General features: G+C 36.2%; 1 protein-coding gene across 1 annotated transcript in view; it reads right to left on the bottom strand.

The window, feature by feature from the left end:
- The window catches only part of IPO11 (importin 11), a 202,547-nt gene that overhangs the window by 15,753 nt on the left and 162,911 nt on the right, over positions 1-23,883 (bottom strand). Inside the window, exons 28-29 of the mRNA XM_072750015.1 lie at positions 22,045-22,140; positions 15,072-15,156 (exon numbers count right to left, since the gene is read on the bottom strand). Coding sequence (XP_072606116.1) covers positions 15,072-15,156; positions 22,045-22,140 — 181 coding nt within the window. The remainder of the gene's footprint in view (positions 1-15,071; positions 15,157-22,044; positions 22,141-23,883) is intronic.

The following is a 23,883-nucleotide window of genomic DNA, read 5'->3' as shown; positions in this document are numbered from 1 at the left end:
TGACTCATTAATATGATATTCCCATACATTATCACACATGAGATATAAATATAAAATTGTGCAGAGCACTATTAAAGTCTGTCACAGATCATTTCACCTTGCTCTTCAGGTTCATATAAAAACGAATTAAAATGGCTAGGATATAATGACAGCCAAACCATTTAATAAGTAAATTCCTTAGTTTAATAAATTCCCTTTCAGCAGAAGTAATTTTTATTTTTTAACATATCACTAGATACAGGAGAATTAAACTATTTTTAGGTGGTTTTAAATTAATGTAAAGGGACATGTTCTTTCCTCTGTTTGCTTCATATGACCCTGAATCGTGGTTTTGCACCTTAGCTTTTGATATAAGCCGTCTTTATCTCAGTTAGGCTGAGACCATAAAGAAACAATTGCTTTCAATGCGCTGTTTGAAAGAACAAGCTGGAGTGTTATTAGATTGATCTACAAAATACCCTTTTGAAAGGAAAATAAACCTGGAATTCTTAGCATTAAAATAGCCAAAATCGGGATCCCTGGGTGGCGCAGCGGTTTGGCGCCTGCCTTTGGCCCCGGGCGCGATCCTGGAGATCCGGGATCGAATCCCATGTCGGGCTCCCGGTGCATGGAGCCTGCTTCTCCCTCTCTGCCTGTGTCTCTGCCTCTCTCTCACTGTGTTCCTATCATAAATAAATAAAAAATAAAAAAAATAATAAAAAAAAAATAGCCAAAATCTTATGCCTCTGATTTTCAAACAATACTATCTTTGGTGTTTTTCAATTCGCATTTCTCTCTCTCTCTCTTTTTATGATTTTACTTACTTAATAGAGAGAGAGAGAGAACATGCAGAGGGGAGGACGAGAAGGAAAAAGAGAAGCCGACTCCTCACTGAGCAGGGAGCCTGATGCAGGACTTGATCCCAGGACCCGGGGATCTTGACCTGACCCAAAGCCAGACACTTAACTGAGTCACCCAGGTGCCCAGCATTATTCTCACTTTCAAATGAGATTTTTAAACAATTCTCTAGTAAGTGTTCAGTTTATCTTAAAAATTACACAATGACAAATCTGCAAGTAAAATAACCTCAGAAATATCATTAATGAGTATTAAAGTACACTTTAGGCTACAGTAATTAAAATAGGCAGGTCAAATGGACTATAATGTGGAGTTCTGAAATAAATCTGGGCAAACCTGGCAGTGCGGTATCGGATAAAGGCAGCACTTCAAAAAGACAGGCTTCTGATTAGTTCTGTGAAAGAGGCTAGCCATATCTAAAACAAGCTGACACTCTACTTCACTCCTGTAGCAAAAAACAAATTCCACTTGGATTAAAACATTTAAATGAAACAAAAAGACCTGTAAAAACAAGAGAAATCGGGATCTTGAGTGTGGGGCAGCCATTCCCTGCACACCATAAAGCACCAGCTCGGAAAACTCACTGACCTAACAGAGACCTCTCCAAGAGCAGTGCAGGTCTGGACTGATCACACCCCAGAAGCTAACTGTTCATCTTTCAGAAGAGGAGTCTGACGAATGGGGGTGCAGGTGAGGAAACCCCCTGAGAGCAATAAGAGCACATCTGTGAGAGGAATCAGAAACACAATCTGCAAGGCTGTACTAGGACTCAGAAAACAAACTACCCTCAACTGTGATACACAAGACAAGTGATCTAAACCTGTACTCTTTAAACAGCTCATTTAGATCCATGTGTTCCAAGAGAGGACAACTGAGGAGCTGATCCAGTGGTACTGCAAGGTCTTGTGTGTTAAAATTAAGACCAGTTACTGCCTTTTTACAAATTCTGATGGTTTACAAATTCTGATCAACCCCTGACAAGATCATTCTGTGACTAACTCTAGCACTCTAAATCTGATAAAACCTCTCCATGATTTACCCACTGGGACATGACCCAAGTTCCACAAAGTGTGCACTTTCCTTTGCAATGAAAAGCTCATCAATTTAATTTTGTCTTGGTTTAAAAAACAAAAAGCAAAAAAACACTGAATGAAACACGGATGAAGAATTAAGAGCTCATTTCTGTATCTATGAAGAGCTTGTTCAGGTTTATTATTACTAAAGAACTACTCTGAACTAGGTGGCAGAGAATAATAACTGTTTTTTAATATTAATGAATTCTGTGGAGTCAAGTAAGGAAGGATGGTCTCTGCTCCATGATCTGTGGAGGAGAGTGACACTATCTTGGGGAATTATCTGCAGGGTCACTTATGTTATCTAGAGTGAATGGTGGCTGTTGTTTGGAACCTCAGCTGGGGAATAAGACCTACATTCTCCTCATGGACACATGGTACCCGGGTTCCAAGAACAAGTCTCCATAGGGAACAAGGTGGAAGCTCCATCTTATGATCTGATTCAGCAGTCATAAAGCATCATCAAGACTGACCAATTTCAAGGGCAAGAAATACAGGCCTAACTTCTGAATGAAAAAGAGTGTCAAAGTCACATTGTAAGAACAGGATGTGGAATGGAAGGTGTTGTTATGGCCATACTTGGAAAATACAATGTATCAGAGAACTCTTATTTTAAAGCAAAAGCAGGGGCACCTGGGTGGCTCAGTGGTTGAGTGTCTGCCTTTGGTTCAAGGCGTGATCCTGGGGTCCTGGGATCGAGTCCCACATCGGGCTCCCTGCAGGAAGTCTGCTTCTCTCTCTGTGTCCCTCATGAATAAATAAATAAAATCTTAAAAAAATAATAAAGCAAAAGCAAACAACCAAATAAAATTTCTAGTAGAAAAATGAGAGGGAAAAGGTAAGAACAAGTCATTCATCAAACAAAGGAATATAAAGGAACGACAAACATGTGGAAAATGCTCAGCCTTGCTCATAATTAGCGAAGGTACATAAACAATAAGCTACTGCTTTGTAACTAGGATACTGTGCAGGGTATGGAATGACTCACACACCACCCGCGTGCACATTAGACTTCAACTGTTAGCTGTTTTCCTTGAAGGAAGAGGCTTGCTTTTGAGAAAATGTCTGTCAAATAATCTGTCAGCCATCCTTCCACGTTCAAACGGTGTTGCAGGAAAAAGACAGTTAATTCAGCTCACGACTCTATCGCAAAGTACTTTTCCCCAAGACAACCACTGTCACAAAGAACATGCCCATGGTGACATAGAGAATATTTAAGACAGGCGTACTCAAGAGTGGCAACTGAGTAAAACTGGTAATCTGTACTACTTCATCAAGGACGTGCCTAAATGAAACTGGCTTTAAAAAACAAAACCTGTTGAGTACATGGTAGTAAGAAACATGACGGCTACTAGCAGAGTTTGCTGCCATTGCCTTTATTGAGGCTCAAGAGCCAGCAGTTATACCTGCCTCCGCTGTTGCACCACCAGTGCAGAAGTCCACAGGATGAAAAGAAAAATAACAGCTTAGTACAGTAAACAGTATCATTATTCATAAGAGTGATTCACAGTATCAGTTATGGAACAGTAATAATACTCTTAAAAGGGTTTCAGGAACCCCTAGTTGTTTGTGAACTGTACTTTAAGAAGTGCTGCCCAACACATGCAGGCAATGGAGATCCATCCAATGGAATGTCATCAAATGCAGCTATTAAAGGAAATGATGCAAATGTAAAGGCACGCACAGGGAAGTATGCCCAGATATCTACTATATTTAAATATGACCAAGGAGCATAATAGAATGGAGAGCATTTCTTACTTAGCAACTACATACAAATGTTTATATGATGTAAATAAAATCTTTGGAAAGAAACATCACGTTACAAAAGGCTGCCTTTGGGAAAGGGTATTTCCTATCATGTAATTAATTCTGTGGGTTTTAAAACAATATGTTACTTTTATAATTTAACAAAAAAGATCTTCAAAATAGGAACTTGCTACAAAGAACAATCCTTTGAAAAGGCTTCTTAATTTTGCCTCCCTCAAGATAGGCCCCTTAAAAAAAGCAGAAGGAAAAAAGGAATAAAAGAAAGTCTAATGTTCACTGTAATGTTACTTAAGTTACTGAAAATATATTCTCCCAATGAGGCCATATTCTTCATATATAAAGACGAAGACTTTCTTTAACGTGGAGTCAGTACCACCATGCCCAAGTTTCCAAATGAACAGAGGCAAAGTTCCTTAATTCTTCCCGATTAAGGTTCTAAGTAACAAGTCAGATAAATAAATTCAATTCAAGAAGTAATGAGGTTGCCTGCTTTCTAAAACTCAACAACAATATTGAGGTCAGCAAGCAATTAATCTGAGGTCTCAATCAAAAACAGAAACTCAGGAATCATCACTTTATTTAGTTTCAAGGGCATTTTCAAAGGAATTTTCTTTTCCAGTATCTTTTGATTACGATTATGTAGCCTACTGTGAAAGACCTTAACCTCGGGATCTCAAACTATTTTTTGATTAACATTTTAGCTTGATCACAGGAAGAACTGCTTTCTCAGGAGGATGCTTGGTTATCAATTTGTATCTTTATTACATCTCAGTTGGATTATTTCAATTCACTGTTTCCCATCCTCTTAGACTGTTTTAATGTCACTTGCAAAGTCTGCAGTTTTTAAGAGCTGAATTACCCATTAAAACAGTGTATTTCTAAGATTTGGTAAGTTTAACATCGATTTTGAGAGTCTCATTTATAAGAAAAGCTATGTTCAATCTACAACTTTGAAATATTCACTTTATACACACACACACACACACACACACAGTCAGCCTTAAGTCATGTGTCTTATGACAACCGTTTTTACATTTCAGTATCATTTGGAAAAGAAGATAAGGATGCATTAACAACAGTATTAAAAGGTAGTTGAACTTAGGGAACATAGACTCAGGGCAAAGCATACATAAAAACAAGTAAATACTCTCAGGAAACTGACTTTGTAATAAACTAATGGTATTAAAATATATTAAAGAATATGTATACATTACTGATGGACACACATCCGAAGACAGGTCCTGTAGGTACACATAATCACTAGTGGAGGAAATATTAATTATAACGATCAATGTTTTGCACATGGTGAGCATACAAAAATGTTGAATAAATACAAAAGACAAATATATTTTGAAGATGCTACTCTTGCTACTGTGTTAAGACGTTCTCTTCAACACTGGATTTAACTGGCAAGTTGATTATGATGTTGGTTGGTATAGTCTCGATTCTTGTGCTTGGTGTTCTCTGAGCTTCTTAGACCTGTGAGCTCAGAGTTGTCATTAAATTTGGAAGAAATGTGGCCGTTATATCTTCAAATATTTCTTTTGATCTCCCTTTTCTCATTTGGGGACTTGAACTACTAGTACCTTAGGCTGCTTGAAGATGTCCTACATAGTTTACACCTCCATCTGTCTTTTTTTCTATTTCATTTTGGAAAGTTTCTAACTTCTGTGTCTTCAAAATTCACTAATCTTTTGTCCCACAATACTTATCTACATTAACCCCACCAGACATTATAGATTTTAATTCTTACAGGTTCATTTCAGTCTTTTTAAAGTATCCTCAACATCTCTATTTAACATACTCCATCTCTCTTCTAACTTCTCAACACAGAGAACAGTTACAAAAACAGTTTTAATCATCTTTTCCCCAACATTTCTACCATATGATCTATTCTTGAGTAGTTACAATTGATTGATTTCCCCCTCTCAGTATGGATATCTTCTAGTTTCCCTGCATGCCTTTAGGTCTTTATTGAATGCCAGGCATTATACATTTTGCCCTGTTACTGGAAATTTTTCTAAGACTATAGTCTTGAGTTTTGATCTAGGACATGGTTACACTGGTTGGAAACAGTTTGATCTTTTTAGATTTTTGCTTTAACCTTTCTTTGGTAGAATCAGAGCAATAGCTCATCTGGGGATAATTTTGTACCAGCACTGACATACACTTCTGAATCCTCTACCTAACACCCTATCATTTTTGAGGTTTCCATTCTGACAACAGGATCTATTCCTGTGTCTGTAAGTTCCCCCAACAGTCCTTCCTGGAGGTTCTTCCCCGGGCCGTGGGTAACTTCTACACTTGTGTGTGCTGATCAGTACTAAAGACTAAAAACTAAAGACTCACAAGGGACCTTCTAAAGATCTGGCAAGTTCTAAAGGGGCTGCTCCCTCTTCTCTGATAACTTGAGCCTCTTTGGTATCCTCAGACTTCCAGTTCCATCTCCTCAAATCAAAGAGACTACTGGACTCCCTGGGTTACTCCCTGGAACTCTCTCCAGGAAATAAACTGTGACAGTCAGATGGCTCATGAGGTTTATTTTCTGTTTCTCATAGATCATTATTCTTCTAATTCTGGTTTCCCATATCTTTAAAATATTTTCCTTCATATGTTTATTTTGTCTTGTTTTCTTTTTACTTATTATTTCACATGGAAGAATAATTTCAATGCCTATTATTTCCATCTTTGTAAGAAACAACTCCAATTTAACAAATTTAGAGTCTCAGGTGCCTGGGTGGCTCAGCAGTTGAGCATCTGCCTTCAGCTCAGGGTGTGATCCTGGGGTCCAGGGATCAAGTCTCACATTGGACTCCCTGCAGGGAGTCTGTTTCTTCCTCTGCCTCTCATGAATAAATAAATAAAATCTTAAAAAAAAAATTTAGAGTCTCCAAAACAAAGGAAATTACATCTGTCTAAAGCATTCATGATACAGGGAAAGGCTTCTCTCTTTAATCTCCCCTCACACCTCATCTTCAAACTGTACACATTCAGTTCACACCAGCATCCTACCTGACACATAGCTCAATGACCGCATGCTGAATGGATACTTTCATTTAATGGTTCAAGAAACTAGAAAAATGTGAATTAACCTGAGAGTCATCCTCTTACTTTTTAGGCCCCTGAGAAGCAAACTGGAAAGGAATCTTTGGAAACACTAGCATGCTAAAAACACACACTCTTGCTATGGAAGCCACAAAAGATAGATAATAATAATTCTCAGGTGAATTGGGGGAAGGGGGGTGAAGGCAACAAGTACAACCTCAAGGTTCTCTAACCTTTGGGCACTAGCCCATTGTCTCCCTGAGCCCGCAGGTGCAATTTTACTATTTCTCTCAGCCAGTCTACGTGTCATTTGGCTGGCGGCAAGGGAAACACTTAAGTAACTGGCTAGACTTAAAAACAGTTTGATTCTAAGTGCTTTAAGGTTTGCTCACTACTCGAGACACATAAAGCCTATAGGCCAAGTAAAGCCAAGTGAAGGAAAATTAGTCAGGATGGGGAGAGAGCACATACTTATGTGTGTGCAAAAAATCAAAAGATCTACATCTAAATCCTACAGGAGAAAGTACTATAAAAGTCGAGAGATTACTTTCAATTACTCTTTAATTAGCCTCTCTAAGAAATCTTATAAAAGGTATATATAACCTCTTCCCCAAAATGTACATTCTCACCCAAACCTGCATACAATCTCATTGGTGTTTCTCAAAATCCTCCAGAAGTCAATTCACAGGCAGAATGTCAGGCTAAGAATTTCTGCCTAAATAAATGGAATATTGGTCCTAAAATTTACTTTCTCCTCCAGCTCCTGAATTAACAGTTCTGAAACGAGGGTCCATGGATGCTCCCAAACCCAAATGTGCACTTGACATTTTCTCAAGTCTTTATTTATACATTGTTATTAGAAGAACCTTATTTTTAGGCATTGATACTCACATACACTGAAACATTTTTTTCTGAGAATAGGTATGATATAAACACAGAAAACGTCTTAAAAATCTCCAGTTTCAAAAAAAAATCTCTAGTTTCTATGTATCATATAATTTGTGGTAGACTTATGCTAATTACTTATGCCAAATATACTGATTGCTATTCACTCAAAACATTGATTACAAGTTACAAAATAAATTTTTACAAGAAAGGTGTCCTTTAGGGTGTATTGTCAAAGCAATAAAAATCTTGAAGACTAAAATCCACATGAACAACTTCACTGAATAATCAGGTTAATAGTTAATAGAGTGTTTTCTTGATTTTATATATAGACCACCAATATGATGGACCACAAGACACAGAATACACAGTTCCTGCTAGGACTAATTAGCTACAAAGTCAATTAGGAAAACTGTGTCTGTGTGGCACTACAGCTATTTTCCCACTGGTACTAATAAGCTGCAAGATGAGGAAAGAGGTAGTAGATTATAGATCTAGATTTGTTTCAAGAATGAAAAGAGGAGAGGACTCTGTGATCTTAAGGCAGAGGGAAACAGATCCAATGACACAACACTCACCAAGGTGAATATAGCCGTCCAAGGACCCAAATAAACAGGGGTATATTTTGAGAGTGAATCTTTTCAAATGAAAGGTAAAACAGAAAAAAATTTCAGTTATTTGCTTTTATATACTATTGGCTAACCGATTTTCTTAAGGTGTTTTAAATATGACAAATTAAAGAGAATGCCATAGCTAAAGAAACATTAATATGAAAAAAATAAAAATAATAATTAAAAAAAGAAACATTAATACGTAATACAACAAATGTTTACTCAACAAAGCTTTACTGAAATATACAAAAATGTACATACATACATATCCAAAGATAAGTGACACATGGTGCCCAATTTCAGGGAGATCACAGATTTGAGTTACAAGGTTATATAAGGTGGTATGGGCAGTTGAGACATAGAGAGAAGATGCTACATAAGTCCAGGAGAGACAACGATTATTTCTGTAACTAGGCATGGGTGGGAAGGGTGATCAGTGAGTGGTCATGAGGAAAATAGTAAATAAATAAGCTGAGCAAAAGGAAAGAAGGTGAAGGGGCTACTCTACATGTAAGGACTCATCTGAGTGCTGTACCAGAGGCAAGAAACATGTAACATGTACAGAGACAAGTCAACTGGTTTAGGAGACAGAGTGGAGAAAAGGAAGACAGGGTTCATTCAAAAGGATGGATGGAATGACAGTGCAGAAATCTATACAATACTGTCAGGGAGTTTAATTCCTATTATAGTGGTTCACAACCCTGACTGGACACCAAAATAACATGTGAAGCTTTTTTTTTTTTTTTTTTTAACATATGTAAGCCTGATTTCTAGGTCCACAAATTTAGTAGGTCTAACATAGGGAGGCAAAGGCTATGTTTTGCTCAAAGATAATAGCACCAGAAAAACAAGAAAATCTAAGTTAAAAGATGGGAAAGTTTGTGAAAGTAAGTTTTTACAAAGACCATAAAAATAAGAATAATTATGGGGCTCCAAATAAAGGTACAAAACACAATTTCCAGGAGACACGGGATGGTTAGTAAGGAAGAAGAAGAGGCTGTGATGACAGAGAAATGTCAAGTTCAGGATTTTGGATGAGGATCAGTTCTAAATAAGGATGAGGCCAAGATGTAGCAAGAAAGTAGAGGTGAAAAATATAATGGAACTGGGCACAGCAAGAAAAAGCAACAAAGTTCTCTAAAGTCATAACCAGCATGACAATGCACACAAGCTGAATAAGAAAGAATATTTTCAACAATTCCGTATCTACCCTGACTACTGAATGTAATAGGGCAAGGATTCTCAAAAGGCAGTTCAGAAACTACCAAAGGACTAATTTCATAATATTATCTGAAGAATAAAAATGTCTTTTGTAGGTGAATTTCAAGATTGCTGTTAATTAAGAAAAACACAAAGCCTTATTAGTGATGGCCAAATAGAATTCTTAATACTAGCTCTGTTGAGTCTTTCTAGAGGCAAATAAGAACAGGTAAAACAATCATCCCACTGGTTCTCAGTGATCAAAATCATGCTGGGAAAATTTATAACTTCCTAATTCAACCACCAATACAGGGTGCTCTGCTAACATTACATTCTGATTGAACATTTTTAGAACAATATTACAGAACATTTTCAAATGATAACAAGGTAACTTTCCCTCTGACAATGTATTCTCAAGTCTACTAAGTAAAAGCCTAAGGAAAGCTGATTTTAATAGGCAAGTAAAAGTTCTCAAGAGTTGATGACAGGAGCAGCTAGGGGAGGAGGAAACGGGAGGCAAGAGGAGGTGAAGGCTAAGGCAGTCTATCTCCTCTCAACAAGAGGGAAAAGTGGTTAGCTACCTATAGGCTCTGATTTGCAGACAATTCCATTCCCACACTGCTGTACTCCTGTCCCTCTCTGATCCAGTGCTGTATTTGGCATTAGTAGCACAAGAGACAACACTCACTCAAAGGCAATAAACAAGACATGCTCAGAATTTATTACACTTGACCATGAGACTTAGGATCTGGTTATGAATTTATCATATTAAATGTAACTCAACCTAAAATGCAATTAATCTGTTTAGATGTGCTACAGCCAAAGCAGAAGACTGTGATGTTAGGTTTGCTATGTCCTGTCACCTACAGATAGTTGGTTCCATCCAAAATTTAGCTTAGATAGGCTGTAGATTCTGTTTGACCTATATAAGGGACAAGTTAAAATTTAAAACCCTTGCTAGTCACATAAATACTTGAGTCTATTGAAAGCTAAATATTAGATTACAAATCAGTAAATACTCACCTGCAGATCTCACTCAGCGAATACAACTTAAAGTACATGTTAAAATGGTATTTTCATTGGTTTGTAATATAGCATAAATGTTCTCAATTCTAATCTACCTCTTGAGAGAGATAATGGGAAGTTGAAAAATGAAAAATAATAGCTCATATTGTTGGACTAGACATAAAAGATAGCTCTCAATTTTTCTTTTAAAATAAATTAAGATATATTCCCATATGTGTACATAAAAGATGAAAAATAAATTCACTTCAAGTACAAATCATCTTGAAAACTGTTAACAGTTCCCAAAATGATTTTTCTCTTGAAAAAAACTAATCAAACAGAAGGCTTGCAAAGGTCTATAACACAAAGGAAAAAAAGAGAGAGAAAAAGTTATTGTCAATGAAGCAAGGGCTATATTCATAAACTGAATTATTAAAACAGTAAAAATATATGTCTAGGAACACTGTATATAAAACTTCCAAGTTTCATGAATATGCTACAAATTTAAAACTAATATGGTATTTATTACTCTAAATCTTCATAAACTTGATAATAAATATTAGACATAATTAAACATAAATAATTTCTTTGGACTATAAGCTCCGTTCACTGCCATATCCTCAATTTCAAAAATAGTGTATCATGTAGTAAGCATTCAATAAGTACATAAAAAACGTAAAATAATACTTACAATAAATACCCAATGTTACTCACAAAATAATGACCGTCTTTGTGAATTATCATTAATGTTCTCCCTGAAATTGATCTCTCTCAATGGGCATTCCTCAAGCTCTAGCTCTTGATTAAAGTTTTTTCAATAACTGCAAAGTATATTTAACTGTTAAAGTAAAGTAAATGGACAAATTAACAAACCATTAGTTTCCAAGCCATGCTTATCACAGGGACACGACAAATTACACTTAACTTTACAGATCTAATTCCAATTTCAGTGACTTATGGTTGTTGAGCTATGTTTTTAGCTGGTATATCTTTCCCGCAAACATGGTAGTTCCCATTCACTGTGCAGTTTCAGCAAAATGGTGTGTGGGATTTCTCAAAACATTTTAGAAAAACTATAGAAATTTTAGAAATTAAAATCATAAAGAATGGGTCAGACTGGGAGTCAAGAAAGCTCAGTTCTCATTTTGTTCTTTCCCAAAATCTGTAACTCTGGAGTAAGAGGGAACTTCTCTGTGCCTTGGTTTCCTCATCAGTATCTGGCCATAAAACTGTTACAGGGGTTAATAAGACTCTAAAAAAAAAACCCTTTGAAAAAAGGATAATGTTTATTATGTAGCTATTATTACTTCAAAGTCCTGTAAAATGATGATGTTTGGATAGACCATTACTTGTGTTATGCTCCACTAGCACAGGTAAATGAGAAGTTAGTGTACTTTTGTTTTTAAAGATTTATTTATTTTAAAGAGAGAGCAAGGGATTGAGTGTAGCTGGGGTGGGAAGAGGGGGGCAGCGAAGGAGAAAGAATCTCAAGCAGACTCCATGCTGAGCACAGAGTTTGACGCAGGGCTCAATCCCATGATTCTCAGGTCACGAACTAAGCCAAAAAATCAAAAGTCAGACACTTAACCAACTGCAGCACCCAGGCACCCCAAAGTTAGATAGTTTTAATAATGTTTAAGCTTATATACTGACATTACCAACTAAAGCATCTAGTAAGTATATATGAAAGAAGCAGATCACCAGAACATTTCTGGGGCTTGAACTGAAAAAATCTGACTTAAAAGTAGATCAGAAATACCTCTTTAACATAGTTTTACCTACTATATCAAATGTTTTATTAATAATGCTTTCTTAGCCAGTAACATCAAGTTGCCAGAAAGTATTAATAGGCTCAAAAACTTTTATCTGGAAAATATATCTATCATAAATGTCTCATAAGTCACATGTCACAAGAAAGAAATTATAAGCAACTTAAAATGTTAATGTATTAGCTTAATTCTTTATGGAAGAGGTCACACAATTACCATTTTACTCCTGGAGAAAAGTGGATAGGGAAAGACCTTAGAAATGAAATGAAATGCTTCAGCTGCAATGGACCTTCCATTAGTTCCCCCCAAATAAGCAGTATAAATAGGAGCAGGATCAGAGAGACCAAGATCAAGACGTGTGGAAAGCTGAATAGCTTTCCTGAATGGAAATTTCATCCTTATTTTATTTTTTTTTTCAACAGATTTTTTTTATTTTATTTTTTATTTTTATTTTTTTATTATAGTCACACACAGAGAGAGAGAGAGAGAGAGGCAGAGACATAGGCAGAGGGAGAAGCAGGCTCCATGCACCGGGAGCCCGACGTGGGATTCGATCCCGGGTCTCCAGGATCGCGACCTGGGTCAAAGGCAGGCGCCAAACTGCTGCGCCACCCAGGGATCCCTCATCCTTATTTTAAAACAAACTATGAGAATGCTCATAAATACATAAACCAAAGTCACCTGGCACATGCAAATCATCCACTTTTCTGAATTACAATCACTGCTGCTATCCTCTGCTAAGCAGCTACTGAAATGCAGACACCACATTTTAGGGACTTGAAGACAACTACAGCAGTAAGTAAATCAAACTTTTAATTATGTAATTGGGGAACTAGAAAAGTAGTTTTTTTCTTCCTTGTAAGTAAACATTTTCATTTTAAAATGAAAAACCCAGGATCCCTGGGTGGCGCAGCGGTTTGGCGCCTGCCTTTGGCCCGGGGCGCGATCCTGGAGACCCGGGATCGAATCCCACATCAGGCTCCCGGTGCATGGAGCCTGCTTCTCCCTCTGCCTGTGTCTCTGCCTCTCTCTCTTCTCTCTCTGTGACTATCATAAATAAATAAAAATTAAAAAAATAATAATAAAATAAAATGAAAAACCCTTTGACACTAGATTGCTTTTTCTTTTAAACAATAGTTCATAATTATCTACCAGCAAATAATTGCCCTTCTGAAATTACAACCAGGACACACCTAGATAGTTCTCAAAAAAAAATTCTAATGTTTAAGACAGCACAGTTAAACAATGATATAATTATTTAAAAAAAAAAAAGCCCATATTATTTATACTGGTAACCCTGAAGATCCAGTGAAATTAATAGTTATGTTACTGAAAAGTTACTGAAAAATTATCATGGTATTCATACTTATTCAAGGCTGAGGTGTAATCGGCATCAGACTAAGATTTAATTAAATCTAAGGCCTGGAAATCTTAGTAGAGATAATAGTATCAGTCTAGATCAGAAAGCTACTGTGATGACTAAATTCAAATAAAACCAATCACTGGAAAAAATAATGGTTATTCTGTAAATTAATATTGCCCATGATTGGAACAAGATTGATAAAATAACCAGCTCTCAAACTGTATTTAAAATGACAAAACTGAATAAAGGAACTTTGTTATTTCTGAAACTATGTTCTGACACTGCTCTTTAAAGTAATATTTCACTTACTTTCGAAATCCAGTTAGGAGTAAAATTAATACTATAGGACATTACTGAGGATTCTATATAGGATGAAAAATAGATTTGAGTAGATGAACTGGCTAAGGGCCGATTGAGCAGACGAGATGACATGAATAAAGTGTGTATAAAAGCTGAGGAATGAATAGAAGCAGAATACCTGTTACTCATTTACAAGTTTAGAATATTATGAAGGAAAACATTTTATATTTTTTCCGTAACATCAATTATATATTCAATGCTTAAAAAAGTGGAAGTGAGGAAAGAGAAAACTGTTAGGCTATACTGAAATGCTATCATCACTCCGGGAAAATGCCAAGGAAAATGCATTAAATTGTTGCCCAGTTTAAAAGAAGACAGACGGAGCAGCACAGTCTCAGGTCCACCCGAGGCCGAATGAAACCCCGCGGGTCAGTGTGGCAAATTCACGGAGGGAGTATCGTGAGCAGACTGAAACAACGATCACCCGTGATTACTAGGTGTTCAGCAGTATCCCATGGCCATCGTATACACGGACTGACTTACTCCACCTTTGAGGGATATTACTGTTGTCCCCAAGTACAAGCAGGCAAGAAGGTACAATGCAACTAGTAACGGTGAGGCCAAGAGGCCAGAACAGATCCCAAAAGGAAATGGGAGAAAGTCGACCGATGCAGCTTTTTTATAACATATGTCAAAGTAAATATTTAAAAGTTCAAGATTACAAATAATTTTAAAGGCAGGATATTTGAGAGGTTTCTGATTTTGCTGTTGTTGTTCCCAGTTAACAGTTAATTTAAAGGAATTCCTATAAAGGCTTATAATCACAAAAAATTCATTGTGCAAATTCATGAAATAACAGGGAATGAAGCAATTTCAGGAAATCTTCTCAAAGCTGAAGACTGAATATTACAACCTAAATAAGTGCTGAGGGTCACATGTTTTCTGTAAGTGGAAGAACAAACTTTTGCTCTGCTAAAACAAGAAAAAGCTATTTCAGATTAAGAATCAAACTCTACTTCCTATCCTATGATTACTGGGAAATAATCTGTATCAGGAGTTCACTCCGAATTTCAAAGCTCAGCTTACATTAATTTTATAACAAGGGATGGGACAGAGAGATGGAGAGATGGATGAACTGACCAAGAGATATTTTCAGATCTAAAGAATATAATAATAAGTGGTTTTCCCAAATTTTAAAAGCTATTTTTCAACTTACCATCTTTTTTCTCTTATCCTGTTCTGTGGGTGGTTCTTCATCTTCTGTGACTTTTGGTTCTTCCAGATGAGACATTAACATACAGCTACATTTTAAAAAAAAAGTTTTAAATAAATAAAAAAGTTTGTAGCATGTTAAAACAAACCCTGAAAGTCACTGAGAACATGAATGCTTCTATGTACCAAAATCTGAGGAATAGCTAGATAAGTTAGATTTATACTTTTAAGACTTACTTGCAAAAATATACCTCACTTTTTAAAAAAGGACCACACCAAAATATTTTAGAACATACTACTTGAGAATTTAGGGTAGCAAGTTATAAGAAATTTATGTATACGTGATTTTTAAACCATACATCACTTGACAAAGCAACCTGGACTCTTCATTTAAAAAAAAAATGATACTTACAGATACTTGAAATTAAAACTTCTCTTACCACCAATCTTCATGTCTGTGATTATACGTGTTTCACAACAATAACAGTAATTTAAACAATAACATCATTAAAACAATATTAATTATGCAATAATCTACTTTGTGCTCCAAATTACTATGCTACAAGGAACTTGTTCCTGAGAACACTTGTTCTTTCAGGACAGTTATAAATCTTTTTTTTATTATTATTATTATCTGCACCACTGCTCTTCGCCATTAACAGAGATAATAGAAATGCAGTTTCCTATTCAGTCAATAGTTTCTCTCTTCCAGGGAGACAAGAAATAAATATTGTCTAGTGAATCAAATTGATGGAATAAACCCAAACCTCACTGCTTCCTAATTTAGAATAGTAGAATTCAGTAATTTATCAGAGTCAAAGGTTCCTAACCAATAAACTGTGGCAAAGAAAGCTTGGTTTCACTTATGTTTCCTAGCAAGTGCAGAGGAAACTAACTCCTGACTCAGCTGTGTAAATAACTTTTAATTCAAGGTTCAAAACAAGTGCTGACACCAGAAACTTGGTCCAGCTCACTGTTGCAGGGGATATGAGGGCCCCTTTCTCCCTATTCCCCACCATTAAAAAAAACAACTTTTGAAACGATGACTTCTGACGCAGTCAGCGCATACTGGTGCATTCAAATAGTATAAGACCCTTAAACTACAATCAGAAGCAGCAAGAGTTGAACTCCTAACTTACTGCAGGGTCTTAACCTCTTGAAGCTGCAATGCTTTCATCCATCACGACATAATATGATACAGCACAAGTAGTTGGCCCAGGGAGTCTGGCACAAAGTCAGAAATAATGACATTATTATCCCAGCCATGACGCTATTTAGTAAAGTGAAATGTCTAGAAAACAATCTAAGTCCCAGTTTCTATTTTAGAACCGAATAATAAGAGGGAGTTCCTTCATGCTAGCTATTTTATGGCTGCTGCAGATTTGAAATCTAACTGCAGTGAATTTGTATCTCCAGGAAAGTATGCTTCATGCTGCATGAAATTCCTTCACATTACTAACTCTGTTAATTTACCTGTATAGTAAAAACTCAGTCCTCCTCTTCCTAAGTTAAATGATTTATCGCATAAACAAGAGTATATTCTGAATATAAATACATTTACACATAGCATTTTTTTTTTCCAGTGACCAAGAATTATTTAGAGGGCAGTATATTTTTTCCTTTGCAATTCTGCAAACTGCCTTCATTTGGGTCTCTGGAAAGTGTAAACTGAGGGGAAAAAAAGTGAATTTGAAGAATCCAAAGATAAAATTCTCTCCTGCAGGAAAATTTCCAATTAAAAGTCAAATCTTATTTTTTTTGACAAACATTAAAGACAGGGAATTATGTTTTACATAAAAGGCATGATGGGAATTAATAGATTTCTAATAAGCTATGTGGGCAATAAGTGTAATAATAATAAAAGTCTAAAATAGGGACAACTGATATGTGAACGTAGGCAGCCAGCCACCTCTCACATCTTACACTCACTAACTAGATCTGGGAACTCTAGCCAGCTAAATCAGAATCTGTCCCAACAAGAAACTCCAGCCAATGAAACACAACCAATAGTGTTAGCATACAACATGATACCCTTTAAATCATTTCTAATTTAAAAGGTTCATTTAATCTAAACAAATTCACTTCTGAATGTCACAATAATACTAAAACTGACAGCATTATTCAATTGGTCCCTGAAGTGGACACTTCAGTTGGTCACATAACTGTCCTCCTTCCTTAAAAAAGCCCTAAATATGTCCAGTACCTTCCTCTTCCATGCCTCTATATGCTTCCATGTTACCGTTTACATCAGCAAAAGCTGATCCCAGCCCTAGTGATAGTGGCTTGACATGCAATCATGGCAATCGTATTCTGCTAATCATGATTGCTTTCAATAGGCGCATGTTTAAGAAACTTTAGCCACTTATACATGAAAATCCTGGTTCACTCCTCTTTGTACTTCCCAAACTTTGGCAAGCGGTTGTCAATTTCATTTCCCAATGTGCCTAAAAACAAAATAGTATTTAAAAAAAAAAAGGGAAATCACTCTAACTGAAAACAAGTAGAAGGGAAATCTCAAGCCTCATTAATATAGTTTCCTGGTTTAAATACATTTTCCTGGAATTAAACTTGACTAATGAAAATACAAACATGTAAAGAAATCAATACAATGAAAATGGACCACTATTTTATGCCTTATACAAAAATTAACCCAAAATGGATTACAGACTTGAATGAAAGACCTGAAACCATCAAAATCCTAGAAGAAAACAAAAGTGATAAGCTCTTTGGGTGATGATTTTTTTGGATCTGACTCCAAAGCAAAGGAAACAAAAGTTAAAACACACATGTGGAATGATACATCAAACTAAAGACAAAATTCAGAGAGAGAACAGAATGGTTGTTGCCAGAGTCGGGAGAGTGGTAGGGAGTGGACAAAATGGGTAAAAGGGATCAATGATGCAATCTTCCATAAAATAAGTCAGTCATGGAGAAATAATACATAGCACGGTAACTATAGTTAGTAACACTGTATTGCATATCTGAAAGGTGCTTAGAGAATTAACCTTAAAAATCCGTATCACAAGAAAAAAATATTTATTTAACTGCGTATAGTGATAGATGTTAACTAGACTTACTAAGGTGATCATTTTACAATAAACACAAATATTGAATCACTATGTTCTACAACTAAAACTCATATAATATTACATGTCAATTATACCTCAATTTAAAAAAAGAAAAAGAAAAAATCCCAGACATTTAATCTTTGAAAATAGATTCTAAGTGGATTCATTTTATATACTATTCTTAAGAAATACCAGTATCAAGACAGTAACAGTCAACTGTTAACTACCCAGCTATCTTGGAAGATAAACTTTTCTACTTTTCTACATAAAAAGTGATACATCATAAAAGCAAATAAAAATGCATCTTCATTTCTCCCACATAAAATGTTACATTTAATTTTTAAAAGCATATGAAAATATAGTTATGAAGACGTATTAAAGCACAAAAATAAATATAAGTTGTTAGGTGTAAGCACCATAATCTTAAACAAATTTATATATGTCACATCCCCCAAACTATAAATACTTGTCAAATGTCTAGCCACACCCACCTGTCATCAATTCCTGTCAATCCTTTCTCTACAATCTACCTCAAAGTCACATCAACAATAGTGTAACAGCTACCTGAGGGGCTTCTCCATCTTCCAGGCAGTACGTTCTCGATTTTTAAAGGGCATGTGAATCATCCAGGGTTCCTGTTACAATGCAGGTTCTACTGTCCTAGCCTCAAAAATTCTAATTTAATGGATCTGGCCTGGAGAAGGGAAATGTGCACTTTTAACAAGCATCCCAGGGTGTTTCAGTGGTCAAAGACCACTCAGTGTGAGCCTTTCCACCCCTCTCCGTCATCCTCTACAATGCATTCAAGGCACCCTTCTGAAATAGAAATCTGTTCTTGGCACATCCACGCTTTAAAACTGCCAATGAACCTCCAATGACTATACAACCTAGTCCAAAACCTTTTCAAGTTACTTTACTAGTTGGCTCTAATCCACTAATATATTCTCAGAAGTTATTCTCAGTTTCTTCAGAACCCTTCTTCTTCTGTAGCTGGTACTGCCCCACTGGTGCCTATTTCCGTCTCTAGGTAGTAAACTCCTGCAGGATAGAGCCTCAGCTGCTTCCTCACATAGCACAATGTCTGGTATAAAGAAGTCTGAATAAAGAGATGATGTCAACCTGGTTTCCTTATTGGGGTTAAATGTATCACTTTAACTGGACCACAGGATGCTGAGATAACTGGCAATAATATGTGAATAATATGTGAATTTGTACACTGAGTACAGCAGATTGCCCTCCCCAATGTGGGTGAGTCTCAATCAGCTGAAGACCTGAACAGAACAAAAGATCTAATTAAAAGAAACTCACACTCTTTGCCTGTCTTTTAGTTGAAACATCAGTCTTCTCTGGCTTTGTGACTCAGACTAGAACTTAAACCACTGGCTCTCCTGCTTTTCAGGCCTTTGGACTTAGACTGAAACTATCCACTGGCCCTCCTGGGTCTCTAGTTTGCCAACTGGAGATCTTGTGACTTCTTAGCCTCCATAATTACAACAGCCAACTGTTTATAATAAATCTATTTACATTTATGTTGTTATAAATGTAATAATTTGGGCAGCCCTGGTGGCTCAGCGGTTTAGCGCCGCCTTCAGCCCAGGGTGTGATCTTGGAGACCTGGGATCGAGTCCCATGTCGGGCTCCCAGTATGGAGCCCATTTCTCCCACTGCCTGTGTCTCTGCCTCTCTCTCTCTCTGTCTCTGCCTCTCTTTCTCTCTCTGAATGAATAAATAAAAAAATCTTTAAAAAAAATAAATGTAATAATTTACACATGGCATGCTCTCTCTCTCCCTTTATATATGTATCTCCTATTGGTTCTACATGAAACCCTGATTAACATACTGCATATAGAGGTAAAACAACAACAACAACAACAGGGGTCTTCTTCCTTTATTCTAATTTATTCTATACTGAGAACAGAAATTCAATAGACCTAAAATATTAACTTTCTTTGAATGAACTGCTCCAGTAAACAGGAAGAGGAAGCTGGAGGCTAAGTTAACTACATAAGTAAATATTTTATGTTTCTTGAGTGCCCTTTTCTGAAAGTCTATTTACACCCTATCATCTATCCGATGGACTATAAATTTTAGAACTCCATGTAGTTTACAAAAAAAAAAAGAACCCTATGCAGTTCACAGAATTACGGAATAGGAAGATTATCAAGGTCTATTCTAACCTCTCATAGAAACCTAACAAAGTGATGAATAGAGTTTCTCCACCATTCTTCCCTATCCCGGGGTAAAAAGCAATCAAACAATTCCCGGGGCAAAGAAACAGTGGTTTTTACCTCCCGGCTACCCAGGGATCCCAGCCTTCCAGTCTGGGCCTCTGTAATGTGAATCCCAATAATGGTCTCCTACTCAGTCTACTTTCCTCATGCCCAACATCTTCCTTTTCCAAACCAAAACTTTCTTCCTGGCTGAGCTTGGCACCATGAGTCAGAACTCCATGCAACCCCTCCACTCATCTGCTGTGTGTGTCACTGCACTTTTCTGAAGCTCTGTATCCTGATTTTTAAAGTAATGAAACTGCACTCGTTTCTAGACTTTATTTCTTACAACTTCCTGATTCTCATCCCTTCTACTTAGACCATGCTATAATTTATGTCCACTTCCTATATCTTAAGTCTTATCCCTTCCTGAAGACTCTAACACGCAGTGCCTTTTTCTTCTCTTTCTTTAAAGCACAAGCTAGAATTCTACTGTTTTGTGTGCTTTGTTCAAAATATACATAATTGTCTTTACTCACTACCAGTGTTTTCATGCTGCTATTAAAACATCTTCCCCCTAAGTAAATTATATATTCTGAAGAGGACTGGGAGCATTTGATTATATCCTAAATATTTCACAAATAGTTGTAAGCTTCATCACATATTATGCATAAATATATAATATTTATAGTCATATGTCATAAATCCTATTTGAACTTTAAAAAAAGCCTGAAAGAAACTGCCTAATGCATGGTTTCCTATTTTGGTTGTAATCAGAGGAGTGTGAAGTTTCTTTTTTTTTTTTTTTTTGAAGTTTCTACTTCATCTGAACTCTTACATTTTTGAAAGCAAACTTACATGCCAGACACATTATGTCTACCTATGTTTAATAAGATTCAGCAATATAAATTTGCACTCCATGTTTTTCAACAACATAGGATTCAAATGGCCACCTTTCCCATTTCCTATAGATTCTTTATAAAGAACAAAGAAAACGGGCTCAGTGTAATACTGATGTAAAGCGGCTTCAAATTTCATTAAGTCTTACTTATTATAATATGACACATGCTCTTCATAACAGTAAGAGAAAAGGTACAGCGATTCTGCGAACTATAAAGGATACAATGAAATGAAACTTCAAATTAATAGTTATGTAAGTATGAGACTCTCAGTATTCTTGATAACATGATTTTAAATATTCCCCCTCAAAATGTCATTCTCTTTTAAAACTGGTCAAGTACCATCTGACTCTAATATGCAAAGGTGCCAGGGATACTTCTATCAGGCAAGTACAAATGCAGGATGCTTACCGATCCTCTTTTCCCCATAACCAGCCTATGGGGCAGGGGGAACTTTGTTAATAATAATAATAAAAAAAGAACATATTCAAATATCTTTTAAAAAGGAATTTACATGTTAACATACACATGGATTATTTTTTAAAACCCTGATGTCAAATCACATAATACTATTTAACTAAAGAAATCCAATTTGTCATTTCACTTCAATGACAGCTGATCTTAAGATCAAACTAACTAGAGGCAAAACAAATGCAACATTTTCTTTGTAAAAGACAGAATTAAAAAGTCACTGCATTATGCTTACATGGTGGCAGCAAGAGCCAACATGCATGCAGGACAATTAATCATTCTGCCCACCGCAGCCCAGGTCAAATGCAATCAGTTAAACGATCACCTACTCTTTGTAAGTTCCTGTTTCAGGATCTTCTGTCATGACATCATGCAGGCCCTCCACTGAGATGTTTATGATCCCACAGAATTTATCTTGGATGACACTAAAGGAAAAGAAAAGCAAAACACATTAAACTGGGGTACTTTAACAGGTAATTCCTTTTTTGCTTTTTCTTTTTTTTTTCTTAAGATTTTATTTACTTATTCATGAGAAACAGAAAGAGAGAGAGAGAGAGAGAGACAGGCAGAGGGAGAAGCAGCTCCATGCAGGAAGTCCGATGTGAGACTTGATCCCGGGTCTCCAGGATCATGCCCTGGGCCAAAGGCAGACGCTCAACCACTGAGCCACCCAGGCATCCCTCAAAATATATTTCTTGTAGCAGAAATTTTACTTTTCCATGTGACACTAAAAATTTCTCTTTCATTAGAGTATTAGTGTGTTTAAATACTAAAAAGGTTTGGAAAAGGAAGATGCTGGGCATGAGGAAAGCAGACTGAGTAGGAGACCATTATTGGGATTCACACTACAGAGGCCTAGACTGGAAGGCCAGGGTGCCTGGGTAGCTGGGAGGTAAAACCACTGTTTTTTTTTTTCCTATCAGATAGGAAACACATATTTCAATATTCTTTAACTTATTACAATAGACCTGTGTTGGTTTTATAACCAAAAAGAAAAAGATACAAAAATGTTGAAAATTTAAAAATCTCTCCTCTTCTGAAGATAATGCCAAGAAAAAAGAAGACGAGCTATAGACTGGGAAAAAATATTCATAAAACGCACATGAGAAAGCACTTGAATCCAGAACATATCAAGAATTCTAAAAGCTCAAGAAGAAGATAGCTCAGCAGCTCTTTTGCCCACGGGTAGTGCTTTAATAAAATCACCTTTTTACACTAGAAAGAAAAAGAACTACTCAATTTAAAAACTGGCAAAAACTTCAGACACTTCACTGAACAAAATGTAAAGATGAAAATATGTTCAATACTACCAGTCATCAGAGAAATGCAAATTAAAACCATAATGACATTTTAGTTAAAAGCTAAATTTTTTAAAAAAAAAGCTAAATTAGAAGACTAACAATACCAACTGCTGACAAAGACGAAAAACAATAGGATTTCTCATAATACAGCTTGTAAGAATTAAACAACAACAACAACAAAAACCCCAGCACATTCATTTTAGAGAACACACTGGCAGTTTTTATAAAGTAAGCATACTCCACACGACTCAGCAATCCCATTCCCACGTATTTACCCAAGACCAAAACAAGGAGCCTCGGATCTGTATGTAAATGTTTATGGTAGCTTTATCCGTAATAATCCACAAATGCAAATGACCCAAATGCCTATCAACCAGTGAATGGCCCAACAAACTGTGGGATACTTACTCAATGAAATGGTTGTCAGTAATAAAAAGGAACTGAATATACATGCAACAACTTGGATAAATCTCAAAAACATTACTCTAAGAGAAAACTGATTTAAAATGCTACGATACTGTATGACTCAAATGCTACAATACTTTTGTGACTTTCCGGAAAGGCAAAATTGTTCAGTGGCTGCTCGAGAACGGGACACAAGGGAACTTTATGGGATGACAGGAGTGTTCTGGATTGACTATGGTAGCGGTTTTGCACTGTCAACATCTGTGAAAACTTCATGTGTAAGCAGTTTTACTATATGTAACTACACTTTAATGAATAAAACGAGTTTTAAAAATTGGTAGTTCTTACCCATCCAATGAAACACGAAATTATACTATTTGAATTTAAAACTGAATAAATTAGAACTCTTAGCTCCAGGGAACTACTAGAATCATTCCTACAAGACACATATCATGTTTCTCA

Source organism: Vulpes vulpes, chromosome 2 (assembly GCF_048418805.1).
Source record: "Vulpes vulpes isolate BD-2025 chromosome 2, VulVul3, whole genome shotgun sequence".
NCBI classification, from domain to species: Eukaryota; Metazoa; Chordata; class Mammalia; order Carnivora; family Canidae; genus Vulpes; species Vulpes vulpes.
This window is presented reverse-complemented; position numbering and strand designations above follow the sequence as displayed.